General features: G+C 28.2%; 1 protein-coding gene across 1 annotated transcript in view; it reads left to right on the forward strand.

The window, feature by feature from the left end:
• LOC135925916 (MAU2 chromatid cohesion factor homolog) overlaps positions 1 to 15066 on the forward strand; it is a 274129-nt gene that overhangs the window by 245165 nt on the left and 13898 nt on the right. The window contains exons 2-5 of the mRNA XM_065461494.1: positions 12336 to 12389; positions 12434 to 12529; positions 12648 to 12767; positions 14466 to 14618. Coding sequence (XP_065317566.1) covers positions 12747 to 12767; positions 14466 to 14618 — 174 coding nt within the window. The 5' untranslated portion in view covers positions 12336 to 12389; positions 12434 to 12529; positions 12648 to 12746. The remainder of the gene's footprint in view (positions 1 to 12335; positions 12390 to 12433; positions 12530 to 12647; positions 12768 to 14465; positions 14619 to 15066) is intronic.

Below are 15066 nucleotides of genomic sequence, written 5' to 3' on the forward strand. Positions count from 1 at the left end.
TTTACGTTAAGGAAATTGTCCTCGAGTGGACGGTCACTTACGATTTAATCAGGATGATCATACTTTTGGTGATTCCAGGATTCTTTATCCTCTTTTATGGATTCGGTGTTACGTATTACGTTTTCAAATTTATGGCTAAACGTGACAAAGCTTATTTGATGGAGAGAAAAAAAAACTCAGTAGTCCGCGTGGCGTCAACGCCTTTAGGATCTACCTTAGAAATTGAGAATATCAAATCTTTAGATTTAATTGGCCCTAGCTACCAAAAATCCGTAACCTTGAACACTGAACAAAGTGAATTTCCTGCCGAAGATGGTAATACTAAGCAAAATTTTTCCGATATTACTCCTGTACCCACGGAGAACACGGATATTCATGCTAAGAAGCTAAAAAATAGTAACGGGAGCTCACTCCGTGCTAAGATATTGAGTCGCACTAAACGAAGGTTTTTCTGTATTACTCCAACACCCGTGGGACATAGGCCTATTCGTGCTACGAAGCCAGAAAATAGGAGTTCTCTCCACGCTAGGATATTGACGCGCAACTTATCAGCTCTGATATATTTTGCTCTCTATTGCTTATGCGAAATCCCCAACATAGTGGTATCAATATTGAGAGACAACATCAAATCCAAATTGGTCATCGATATCTCCAACACGATGGAGTTGGTGTTCGTCACCCTCATTTTCTATGTATTCATGTTATTCGACAATAATTTTCATGAAGAATTCCGCGAGCTAAACAAAAGTTCTGGGTATCTGCGTGACCAATATCATTTCCTCTTAAATATTTTAAAAGTTAATATATGTCATCTTATAAAGAAATAAATAACTATACAAAATAAACAATGAATAAAATCAGGATATGACTATCTCATTATATTTTGCTTAGATCCTTTGCTAGACCCTAGAAGGGGGTTATAATTATTTATTTATTTTTGATAATTTATTGAAGGAGAATATTGTATATAATATTTAAATCATTTTGAATTAGCGATACATGGAAACTCACTCAGTAAATATCAGCGTACCAAAAAAGTTATTTAAGGAATTTAGCATATGAGTCTAGGCCTTGAAACTTGACTAATTGATTGGGTGCATAGAATACGTAATTGATATGAAAAATGGATCCAAGTTAACACTGGCCATCTGATTGATCTCCTACAAAAATTCCATTTATAGGGGTAGGGTAGGGTACAGATTTAAAAAATAAAAAGTATATTTTTTTTATAAATACGTTTGTGTAAGCCGTCTAAAATATTTATTTTTTTTCATTATGGGAATATTTAACATAGTTTTTAGTAGGAACTTATTAAATTTTAAAGAATTAACATTTAAAAAATTAAAAAAATTGAAATAATATCTAATAAACTGGAAAATCCCAAAGGTCTCTAAAATAAAATAATTTACCATATAAAAAATATTTTAAAAAAAATTGATCTTCGTGATAGCCATCATTGGCAAGAAGTGTAAAAAAAAAATACATATGAAAAAAATAATTAATAATAGAACCTTTAAAAATTGATCGTTATTATTATTTAACGGACCTAACCCAAACAGGTTAAAAAAAAATTGAAGATGATTAATTAATCAAATTTTATTTTCTAGAAATGAGCTAATGCCGTATTAACTTACCCAGTCTATCAAAATTTTGACATAAAATAAAAAAAAATATCTTTTTATTCGCTTGTTATAATACTATATTGTATATATATAATTATATTATCAAAAATAAAACTATAACTATTTTTTAAAATGGGCTAATATTGAGTGTTCATTAAACAACGGCTTATAACTCGATATTTTATCGGGAAAAATATTATGTAAGCCTTACGATTCGGCTCATAAGCAGAACAAAGGTTTGAATATTTACTAACGAAGTTTTACTGGCTAAAATATTCGTTTATCCGGTTTTTCAAGATCGGCTCAAATCGAAACCGTTATTCGACACTTATAATATATCGTATTTAAAAATATATGTATATAACACATTTATTTATATTAAAATTAAATTTAATAAAATTATCATAAAATTATGAACGAATGTGAAGTTCTTAGAAACGTTTAGCAGCACTTATTAGTTCCGTCACACGAATTTTTAAAAAAAAAAAATATTGTAATTCAAACCTAATACTTTGTCGAATTTCCATATTTTTTTTTTAATTTATCTCCTAAAATTTTATCCGGCATTTATCCCCTACCTTAAATTAGTTACCTTAATTATCATTAGCAAAAACTATATAAAAATTTTTTTATTATTTAATATTGATTTACAATATTTATCATAAAAATTGGCATATTGGATTGGATAGAAAATATTTTCTTTTTTATTTTTTGAAGAAAAAAAAAAAAGGTTTTTATTAAATGGAATATAAATATTAATATATTATATATTAAAGGAAGATAAATTGTGCATTAAATTTAATTGAAAATTATTTGCGAAACAATATTAATAAAATAAAATTCGACGCATATAATATAAAAAAAAATTTTTCGATGACAAACTCTATCAACGAGAACATAATTCTGGTAAATGACAGCGATATTACGACATTATGTCCGGTGAAAAGTAAGATCTTAAATCAGAATTTGATATGGGATATATCCACTGTGATAAATATGATCATCAATCCTGTCCTCTTATTCTTTGGAGTTATAGGTAATGGATTAGGGTTATACGTTATGAGATACATTAGAAAACGTCGCGTGACTATTAGTTATCTTTATTATTACTACTTGACTTATATAGCCTGGATTAATTTGGTAATATGTATTTTTGACGCTTGCAGAATTGGCGAAAGTATCAGGAACCTTATCACTCATACCCTGTATTCGTACAACTATGCCTGGCTCCATTTCCATGCTCATTATACTCTCTTAATAATTAACGGGTTTTTTGGGGCATCTATACTAATTCTTTGCTTGATTTTGTGGGATCGATTTATGAACCTCCACAAGCCATTAAGGCATCACAAAATAGATAACGTCAATGTAAGTGATAGCATTATATCTAACCGCGGGGTCACTGTAGTCGGCACGAAAACTAGAAATTGGAAAATGATTGTCCTGAAACTTTCGCCCTCGATTTTCATTTTGATCTCGAACGTCATCTGTTTTTCTAGCTATTTCTGGTACGGTGTCATTGAATGTAGCATTTCGAGAAACATGTATGGCTCAGCGAATTATTCCGCGAACTTCGGAAGCGCGTTAAATCGCGATGACTCTAATAAACAAATTAATTATACCCTTTTTTACGTTAGGTAAATTGTCCTCCCATGGACGGTCACTTACGATTTAATCAGGATGATCATACTTTTGGTGATTCCAGGATTCTTTATCCTCTTTTATGGATTCGGTGTTACGTATTACGTTTTCAAGTTTATGGCTAAACGCGACAAAACCTATTTAATGGACAGGAAAAAAGATTCCGTAGGCGATACGATGTCAAAGCTTTCACGCTTTGCCGGAGAAATTGAGAATAATATCAATTCTTTAGACTTAATAGGCCCTAGGCCCAAATCCCGAACCTTGAACACTGAACAAGGCGAATTTCCGGTCGTAAATGATAATACTGAGCAAACATCTTCTCATATTACTTCTGCACCCGTGGAGCATACGTTTATTCGTACTAAAAAGCCAAAAAGAAGTAACGGGGGCTCACGCGCTAAGATATTGAGTCGCTCTAAACGAACGTTTTTCCGTACTACTCCAACACCCGTGGGGCGTGTGCCTATTCACGCTACGAAACCAGAAAATAGCAATAGGAGCTCCCTTCACGCCAAGATATTTACACGTAACCTATCAGCTTTGATATATTTCGCTCTTTATTGCCTATGCGAAATCCCGAACATAGTGATATCAATATTGAGAAATGACATCAAATCCGAGTTGATCATTGATATCTCCAACATGATGGAGTTGGTGTTCGTCTCTCTCATTTTCTATGTATTCATGTTATTCGACAATAATTTTCACGAAGAATTTCGCGAGCTAAACAAAAGTTGCGGTATCTTCGTGACCATTCATTTCCGCTTAAACATTTTAAAAGTCAATACGTGGATGATAAAAATATGTCATTTTTTTAAAGGAATAATAAATTATACAAAATAGCTAAGAATAAAATCAGTGGACCATCTTCTTATATTTTTACTTGGATCCAATCTAGATCTTAAAGCTGAGAGTGGGGGTGAGGGTTTGGGGGTAATTATTTTTTTGGTAATTTATTTAGGAGAATATTGTCATTTAAGTTATATTTTAATCGTTTTTTCACTCAATAAATATCATCGTATTAGAAAGTTAAAATTTTTTAAATAAAATGAATCTGGCATGAGCCAGGGTAGTGTTGTTAACGGCTCGTTTTGAGCCGATTTTTAAAAACAGCTGACTCCATATTTCACTTAAATAAGCCTTAAGATTTTGCACACAGAAGGAACAAGGGTCTACACATATGTTAACGAAATTTCGAGGTTTAGTCGATATTTTTCTGTCTAGGAATTGAAGTTAGCTCTGGCCATCTGATTGATCTCTAGCCAAACAATCTCTATGGTGGTGTAGCCCTTATACTTTAAAAAAAAAGTATCTTTTACATTAATGTATCTGTATATGGGGTCTAAAATATTATCTTTTTCAATAATGGGGATACTTCAATGACAGAAAATAATATCTAGACTGATGATGCTTTCATTAAAAGTGTTCAACGAAAAACAGCTGGGGACGCCTTAGTTACCCGAATCATTATTTTAAAAAATTTTAAAACGAGAGGCCATTTTATTCCCATGTCTGAACCCAAGGAAGCAAGTTATCAATTTAATAGTAGTTTTTAACGTGAGAATAATTACTGTATGGGTTACCAAAATAGCCGGTCCAGCTGATTTGCATCAACGTTTCTTTTTTTTCTTCCACGAGGTCTATTATTAGGACTTAAATTTTAAAGAAATAAAAAATTAAAAATTGAATATCAAATAAACTGGAAAAACCTAAAGGTCGAAAAATTTTTGATTTTCTCAGTTATATTTCATAAAAAAAAATTGATAAATACCATATTAAAAAAATTATACATAATTTTATATATTCTCAATTCCTTCATTAGTACAAGTGAAAAAAAAAATCACACGAAAGACTAGATGGGCTTCCCTGGGGCCTAAATTTCGATTATGCTAAATCTTCAAATTAATCTGTAGCTTTCATAATTTTAACATTAAAATAAACTCCGATTTAGCGGCTTTAAACTGTTTTTTTTATAGATTTTATGATAGCCCATCATTGGCAAGAAAAGATTAAAAACTCAAAAATTATTATTTTTTTAAAATGCTAGGATATGATTTATGAAAAAATATATATGTATATATATATATAAATAACAGAGTTGTTAAAGTATCTAGATGCTTATATCTAGATCCTGCATCTGGATATAAAAATGTGGTATCTGTACCTGTATCTAGATAGATTTTTGATTAAAATATCTGTATCTAGATATTATTTTAGACGATGTATCTGCATACAGATCCATTTAAAAAGTATCCTTTAACAACTCTGATAAATAACATTCATGATGTATAATATGTTTCTAAAGGTTGGCATAATTTTAAAATCAATGAAATGATGTATAAAAATAAGCAGGCTTTTATAAGCCGACCCTAAACTGAACTGTTTAAAAATTTGATCTCTATTATTATTATTTAGCTAACCTAACTCAAACTCGAACCGATTTGTCGGATATGCCGTAAAGCGGTTAGAACTCTTCGATATTTTAACTTTTTTAAAAGATGATTTGATAATGATGTTTTGACTGATAAATATCACTAATTAATTTATAGATATTTTTTTTTAGCATATTTATTATTCTAACGTTACACAGCTACACAAGTTAGCATTATAAAAGTGTTACTCGTACAATATTTAATTCTTCCACTTTAATAGATACAATTTGACAGAAAAAAATTGTTTAATGAAAATTTAATTGTATATACCGTTCTATATTATTTTTTTTTTAGAGATTAGATAAGTAAAAGTTGATAACATTTTATATAATATTAATACGCTATAAGGCGGTTTTCTTTTAAAATCCGAAACCGATAAAATTATTACGAACCGAACCTGAATCATTATACATCGGTTAGGATCCCTGAAAAAGAAGTATTCATTTATACTAAATATATTCAATGCTAAAACAGGTAGAAAAAAAAAGTGGCAGGCATCATTAGGTGTAAGCAACGCTCCTAAAAAACCGTTATAACTTGTTGAGTCACTAAATAAAATCAAAATTAATTTTGAGTCTATAAATATTTTATCTAGAAATATCAGATGCCCGCAGACCCCGGATACTCTAGGCAAGGCCGGATATTATCAAACCGCGATTAATAGCTGTAAATCGCAATTAAAAATCAAATGTAAATAAATTTGGTAAACAAATCATAATGGTACCGGTCGTGCAGATTTCCGAAAAATATTAAGCTACTAAAGATCCAGACAAAAAAATTATCGGTAGAATTTTAAGTAATAACGTTCCTCATGATAGGGGTCTGATGAGTTCCAGCTGTGCTATGAAAGGGTTGAAAAAAATAAAATTACTACCTTGACTCCTGGTTTCGGAGTCTCACTAGAATATAAAAAATTGAAATATGAACTATAAATAAATAAAATTTTATAAAAATAATTATATTACAAATTAGTATAATTCTTATATTTTAAAATCGATATTATTTTTTTGATTAAGTTTTTATATGATTTACTAATATTAAAAAAAAATTGGACTTCTAATAAAATATAACAGCCACTAGGAAAAGGTTTTTCCTCGGGGAGGTAAAATGTTCACCACGTTTTTGGAATCTATATGTGATAAAAATTGAATACCTCAGCATAGACCTTTTATAACATTTTTCTCCTTTAGGCCAAAAATTATTATTATTATTTTTTGCATTAATAATCAAGTTATAAATCATCTGTTTGAGTTTGCCAGCAGAAAGCAACAATAATGTCCAATAATTTTATTTTATCAGTTATGATTTTTTTTTTAAAAAATGCACATTAATTTATTCTAAATGTTTAATAATCATACCACAAATAAAAGTTTTAACTTCCATGCCAAGGTTAATGAATAGTTTTTACTACAATATCAAACTTATTATTAATTATTAATTAAACATAAATTATGACTTTTAAAAAAATAATAAATATTTTTCTATCTTTTTGAACAAAATTTATATACATTTTTTGTTTATAATATTATCTCTTACAATGGATTAATCTAACTCAAATAAATGGCTGTTGCACTAAATAATTTATTGACAGGTTATTTAATAAAAATGTTTTAATCATATATATATGGACACTAACCATAATCACTAACTGATTTATTGACAGGTTATATTTTTTTTGATTAAAATATTTTATTTAAGAACTGAATATAATATCAAATAAAATAATATTAAAATTAACATATCAAATATAGGATAAAATAAAAAAAAATATTATATAAAAACGGAGGTGGGATTACAAGTTCCCAAAAACATGTATAATTATATTTTAAAATAATGATTTGTAGATTTTGTCTTAAAAAATAATATTCTTTTGGTTCTGATGTAAGGGCTCTTATCTTATCGCCAATATTTTTTAAGAATTTTAAGGTTCCGCTTGGCATGTGTCCAAGGGAAGATATAACACGGTGTAAAAATATAATTTGTGAATTTTGAATATTTCATTGTATTTTTTTCTCGGCTATATCAACCGGATTAGAATTTAAATTGGGAAAGAAGATGCATGTGAAGTCCCAAATTAAGGATTTCCCTAAAGACCAAGGCACGGAAGTTAAGCAATCTGGTCTTAAGCCATCATCTAATGATAAATTTGTAGGCTCCAGGATGTTTGGTATTCAGGCCCTGGTAAGAGAACGGCTAATAGCTAAATTAATGGCTGCATGCCTTGCATGCCGGCCTTGACTATATATACAATTTAGACCATGTCTCCCTTTGGAGTCAACTAATATTTTACATTTGATGCATGTATGTGGTTGAACAATGTTAAATCCAAGTCGATGGCCTATGGAAACTCTTAATTGTTCATCTGATAAGAGGTTACCTAGGTTACGACTTGGTAATCCAATCATTCATAACCACTAGTACAGTCAGAATTCTGTAATAGTTGAATATACTCCATAGGGGGGGGGGGGGGTTGATGAGATTATTTTGAAAAATTTTTTAATTAAAGGTTCGAAAATAGATTGGTGTGTTAAGATTTTGGGTAAAACAGCTTCAGGTGGAGCTAAAAATACCCAAGCTGTCAAGGCTGAGTTTAAAAGGTTATCCTTAGGAGAGATAAAAGAATATATCATGGCGTTATTCATCAAACGCGATGCCAAAAATGAGGAAAGAGATAAAAGATTTAAAGGTGAGAAACCCCAATTAAAATCTTCCAGTTTATTAAAATATTTTCTAATAAACTTCGAAAAATATTAATAAAAATGTTTAAATTTTATATGTATATATTGACATTAAGCCCCTATCACTAAATGATTTATTGACAGGTTATTTAATAAAAATGATTAAATTTTATTCCCATATCACTTTTTTATTGGCAGGTTATTTTATAAAAAATGATTTAAATTTTATATAATATTGACACTAAACCCATATCCCTATAACCTCTAATTTATCCTAAGTCACCACATAAGACTTTAATCATTTTACTACTCCTTACTCTGGATTAACATGTTTTTTGTTTTAATTATATTTCATCCATTTTTTAATTCTTTCAGAATGAACATTCCTTGAGTTTGAGCCATTATTCCTTAAAATGTTACGAGATGAAGAAAAATTTACAGTTCTAAGTTTTGCCAAAACTTATTAAGATATAATTTGCGGTTTGATGGCATAATGCCACGTGTCTCCTCTCTCGTGTTAATTTACCTAACTAGTGTCAACTAAAAATCATTATCGCATTTTTTTCTTTATTATAGCTTAGTATCGATTAAGAAATGATATCGTATCGATGATTAGTAATAAGTATAGAAATCTTTTCCATCTTATTAAAAATAAACAACATCTTAAGAAAATAAGACTTATGCAATAATATAATTTTATAAAGATTTCGAAAATCAATTTCAGAATCCCCCTCCAAAAAAATTCTATATATATAATAATAGCATTCGGAAAGAGATAAATAAAAAATTACTTAATATATATATATATTTATTTTTTTTTCTGAATGTAAAATGATAGCAGACTGTTTTACAAAAACATATAAACAATAAGAATTCAGATTCATTTTATCAAACAAGAAGCCGTGAAATAAAATTCTTTTCATCAAGAATCTAAAAAAAAAATTGGGTTAAATATAATACAATTTACAATTCATACAAGACTCTATTATATATATGTAGATGAAATAATCTTTATTAGATATCAAAAGTTTGAGTAAGAATGTGATTTTTCCGATTTTATAAAAAAGAGATTTAAACAATTAAGAAGCGAAAATTTATGATGAGGGCACTTCTCCCATTCTGTATTAACAAATTTAATAAATATAGGGTATGCTAGCCTAGGCAAAAATTACAAAACAAAGTCAAGAGCTTAGTAAAATGGCACTGGATAATAATATCCTTGGTCAAAATGACATAAAATAAAAATACACTTTTGTTAAATGTTAAATTAATAAATTTAATATTGTTTAGTTATTTTACTATCTAGCTATATTATACTTTAAAAGAGGGTATGTATGTCAATTTCTAAATAAATCATAAATAAAATAAAGTTATTATATTATGTTTCTCTTAAATTTATTGGATTTGAAACGATATGTTTTATAAGGATGTTAACGAGTATGGTTAATATACATAGGCATGTATTTAAAATGTATTGCATAATTTTTTTTAAATTTTAAATTAGATTATTTACATATATAATGGTTGCAGAAAATAAAATTCTATTTGTTAATTTGAATTTATTTTTGGAAATAAATATATGTAAGGACTCCGCCCTAACAGTAATATCGTCATACCACACACATACATCCACTGCAACATTCATGTTATGTCATCACTCCTTACATTGAAAATTCTCTAGAGGCAGGTATTCCCGTCACCCGACAATTAAAAACTTAATCACAAGGGGTTTCTATCAACTAACATTCCTTCCACGTTACAACCAGTCGGATTAAATATCTACGATAATAAAAAACTAGATGCGTCATTCTTACGCCGTGGTTGAAAGGACAGTCTTTGGTATGGAATTATACCTGTATAGATACGTTTTGAGAATTGAAAGCATAAGACTCATCCATAGCGGCCATCGAATCATCCAAACTTAAAAATTATCCTCAATTAAAAAATATACTTTTGCTAACCTTTATTAATACCACATTAAGAAACTTAATGTTAAATGCAATTCTATTTTTAAAAAGTTTAGGTAAAAAGTCAATAAAAATCATAGGTGATCCTAGGGAAATATATATCACAGGAAGAATATCTTTTGAGATATGTAAATCTAATTTATTTAAAACTTCAGATTTACGCCCAACAAATTAATTTTTTAAACCACCCCACAGTTTTTCTTTTTTAATTTTGTTTATATAATTTTATATTAATATTTTTTACTACGTTTTGAATATTTGAAATTGAAAATATAAATAAAAAGATAATTTTAAAAAATACAAAAAATTTGTAAATAAATATTCTGGAAATAAAATACAAATTAGATAAGCTTTCCACATTTGAATCTATTTTTTATAAGTAAATTTTTTTTACTTACTAAAATAATCCATACTGAAAAGTTAAAACTCAATAGAATAATAGACCTATTTAGTGTAAATTTTGACTAATATGATGATCCTTTGTCCTATTTTTTTAAATCTAAAATTTACTATTCAGAATGGTGTTGTGTTTAATAGTGTTGTTAAAAACCCCGATTGGGGTCGATTTTAAAAAACGGCCCGATCAAGATTATAACCAAAATAACATTTTTTAAGCATAAAGATTTTGCACATAGGTGGCAGTAATGCTTGGACATCTATTTCTCAAATCTCGATGCTTACATAATATTAGTTAAGCTAAAATCTTAATTATGCCGTTTTGAAAATCGACCCAAATCGGGCTTTTTAACAACACTAGTGTTTAATAATACTATAAACGAAACGAAAGAGTGTTATTATATTTTTTTCCACTCAAAATATTATTATTCTTTATCTTGTTTTGCCCTAATCGTCATTATAGACAGAGCTTGTTTTTATATTTTATTCACCCATTACATGGAAAAATTATTATAACAATACGTTTATAGATTATTTTATTGTTGTTTTGTTGGAAAATGTTTCGTATATGAGTACCCCTAAAAATGATAGGGCATTAAATGATTTATTATTAATTTTTTCACTCTCCTTATGTAACGATTAATTTATTCCATATTATTTTAATGTATTTATTTGGAGAGTATTTATTTGGAGGCGACTATTCTTAATTAAATAAAATTCTATTATGCTATACAACCATGTGTGGATATGTGGTGGTTTACTTCATTCTGAGCGACCTGCATTTGGACTTGGGTACCGTAATAAAACACTGGGCCCATTCTCCGACAATTCAGAACCTCGAACTCTGTCGATCCTTCCCTTTCCCCAATGGTTGGACTCAACTGTCTAACTATTTCAAATAGATTTCTAGAATTCCAAAAAAGAAAAATTAATAAGGACATAATAAGTAATGAATCAGAACATAATATGTATTGTTTACATTGTAGAAAAGAACGAGATATAAGCTGATTTAAGTTTTCATTAACAAAAAAAAGATTAATATTTATCCTGGTGAATTGATTATTTTTAAAAATACTAGAAATTAGGTACCATCGTTTTTTGCTATTGTTTAATTGAATATATCATAATGCTTATATTTCGATTTGCTCCATTCCAACATATGCTCTACTTTAGGGTTCGGTTGTATGAATCCTGAAATGATAGGGAAATTTCTTGAAAACTATGGATCCTGATCTGGAAAATACCTATTTGGTATTATTGGGGCTCTCAGAAAAATTTCAAAATGATCCATACAATAATTGTTTATTAAGTTTAAAATGTCTTAAAGCTATTTTAAATTTACCTGTTGAACCTGAAATACATTACAGTGTGTATTTGAAAATTGGAAAAATATTATATTTTACATATAATGATCTTGACATATCCAAAACTTATTTTGAAAAATCTGTAAGTTAGATATAATTATTTATATCTCTTATTTTATGTTTATTTTAGTGGTATTCGAGTATAATATCCTTTTTTATTGGAGTTTATATATATTATTTTTATATTGGAATAAATAGTATTTAATACTTCCTTAGCTAGTATGCATCATACATAGGGACCAAATATAGCTCTGCAATCTTTTTGGCAAAGATTTACCAATCTGAGGTTGATAGCATTCATTTATATTTTTTAATTTGTAATTGTTATAGGGCTCATATCATGATGCTGAACGCTTACTGAAACAATGCATATCATTGTCAAAAGATAATTCTTTGTGGTATTCAGTATTTATTACAGAACTCTCAGTAAGTTTTACTTACATTCTTTATTAATGAGATCTAATATTAATTGCTTACAAAAATATCCATTTTTAATTGCTGCTCATATATTTTATTTTATAAATGATAAATTTACAACATTAAGCAAACCTATCTGAAGAAAAAAGATGTTCAAAAGTCTATAATATGCCTGGAAAATGGTATTGAATTTTCAAAGGGGTATCCATATGAACATACCATATTCATGCAACTGAGCTTAGCAATTGTAATTATAAATAAATTGAAATATCTTTTCAGATTATTATCATTCATCATGATTTCTTAACCCGTTATATGCCAAGTTATCTGAGATATAAAAAAATAAACTTTTTTCAAAAATTTATTTTTTTCTGTATTAATACATAAGTATAAACATATTTATATATCAAAATTTAAAAAAAAAGATTTTTGAACCTTCAAAATATCAAACATTGGGAGGTACAGGTTTGATGAAATAATTTTAAAATTTTATATGTATGAGATAGTACATCATAGCATTTGTCACATTAAACCTGACAATTGGCTTTAATTGAATTGATTTTCCTTTATTTTTTGGATTGAATCAATTGTTCATCTTGATTGTCTAGGATGGTATTACTTTTTAAGTGCATTTCCAATCAAAATTGCACAATAATTATTCTGAGTAGCAGGTGAGCAATATTCCCATCCAAGGATAAATGTATTATCCAAGTGGCTACAACATAAATTGTAAAAAAAAAGAAAATAGGCACCATCACCAGTTTTTATTGTTATGTCGGGCACTATAATCACATAAAAATCTAATCTAATATATCAATTCCTTCTATATAGTATGAGGTGATCGTATTTAATTGATTGATGTTAATATTTGCCTTATGCTTAGAACTCCATCACTTGACTTTTATTTATAGGATACACTCCTTGAAGCTTGCCACTGCTATTGGAGACATATGATTCCTACAACACAAAACTATCTTTTTATCTTTATAAAGACATCTATGAATTTTTTTTCATTAGTTTTTAATTCTATGGGAATTTTTTGATTTATGTGGATTTTTCCTCTACTACCTCAGCCTTTTCTCCAGCATTCTGCTTAGATTTGTAGAAGTAAAAAAAATTATCTAAGAATAGTGCATGTTCCTAAATGCTAGAAATAATAAGTGTTAATCTTTTTCAGGACTCTTATCACCAATAACTATTTAAAAAGGATACAAACAAGATGAGATAGGACCCAAACACCAAATTTTTCTGGCTTTTTTTTCGCATGTAGTTCTTTTTGGTTTAGTATCCTTGATAGGACATCATTTTTTCATCCAGACTCAATTTTTCTTTGAATATCCCATGTTGCATATTTTGACCAATAATATCGTAAAAGTAGCCTAACCTTCACTAATTTATCAGTTTTATCAATATCAAAATTGTTGGCCAGATGTATCATATTTCTTGAAAACAATTATTAGACATTTATTTGGGATAAATTATGGACCTAATATATATTCACCTTGATTAATAATTTGCCTGAAAGCTGTTTTTAAAAAATAAGAGAATTTTTTCCTGGTTATAACAAAATCTTAAAAAAAATATTAAAATTAAAATTTAGATATCAGTTGCTTACCAATGTTTGAAAAATTGAACATAATAAACCAATATACATTATATCTTCAGGAAATGAGTAACTCTGAGGTAAATATTTAAAGAGTTATAGTTTAACTAATCATATGAGTTATAAGAAAATATATATTTTTTTTAAAGTGTTTATATGTTAGAAAAATTATAAAATCCTCAAATTTAAAAGTTGAAGCTCCAAAAAATAAAACTGGTGATTAATGGGTTATAAGATAAGCATTAATATTATTAAAAACCCTTAAGAGCATTTGTGCAGCTTAAAATATTCTCCATCATTTTACCATATATATATTATTTTTTTAAAAAAAATAAATACAAGGTATCTCTTATAACAAATGACATCCGTAAACTGGAGGTCACTCTTGACCTACTAAATGTGTTACTCAAAAAGGTTCAGAATTCCATAAAGAAGGAAAGCTTGACACTTTACACACTTCTAATACAAATACTGCACCATTTAGTACAGGGAAAGGTATGTTTTTGAAAAAATAAATATGTATCTGTTATAAAACCACTCACTCCCCCCCCCCCCCATATTTTAATATCTACAAGTTAATGGATGCCTCATTATCAGGATCCTATAACCCACTGTTTTTAAGAGAGTAAAATGGATAAATAACAATTTTTCAATAAAAAAAAAAATTGTCAATCATTTATTGATTCGTCATGTCAGAACAATTAAAATAACCAATAAGAGTTTAGAACTAAAAAAATATTCTCAGTTTAAAGAATTTTTTAAAAATAATTCGTTACCATGGCAGAATTTCTTCTTTAAATAAATAAACGTGCGCTGTTCGGCGGATATCGCGGAATATCGTTTAATCTTTATTTAAGCCGAAAACTCGTTACAAATCCAAAATCGACGGCGTAATTTTATACGGCACCATGCTATAAAAATTATTTTAAATTTTTAATTTTTC

This window comes from Gordionus sp. m RMFG-2023, chromosome 3, assembly GCF_954871325.1.
Source record: "Gordionus sp. m RMFG-2023 chromosome 3, tfGorSpeb1-WG-v2, whole genome shotgun sequence".
NCBI classification, from domain to species: domain Eukaryota; kingdom Metazoa; phylum Nematomorpha; class Gordioida; order Chordodea; family Parachordodidae; genus Gordionus; species Gordionus sp. m RMFG-2023.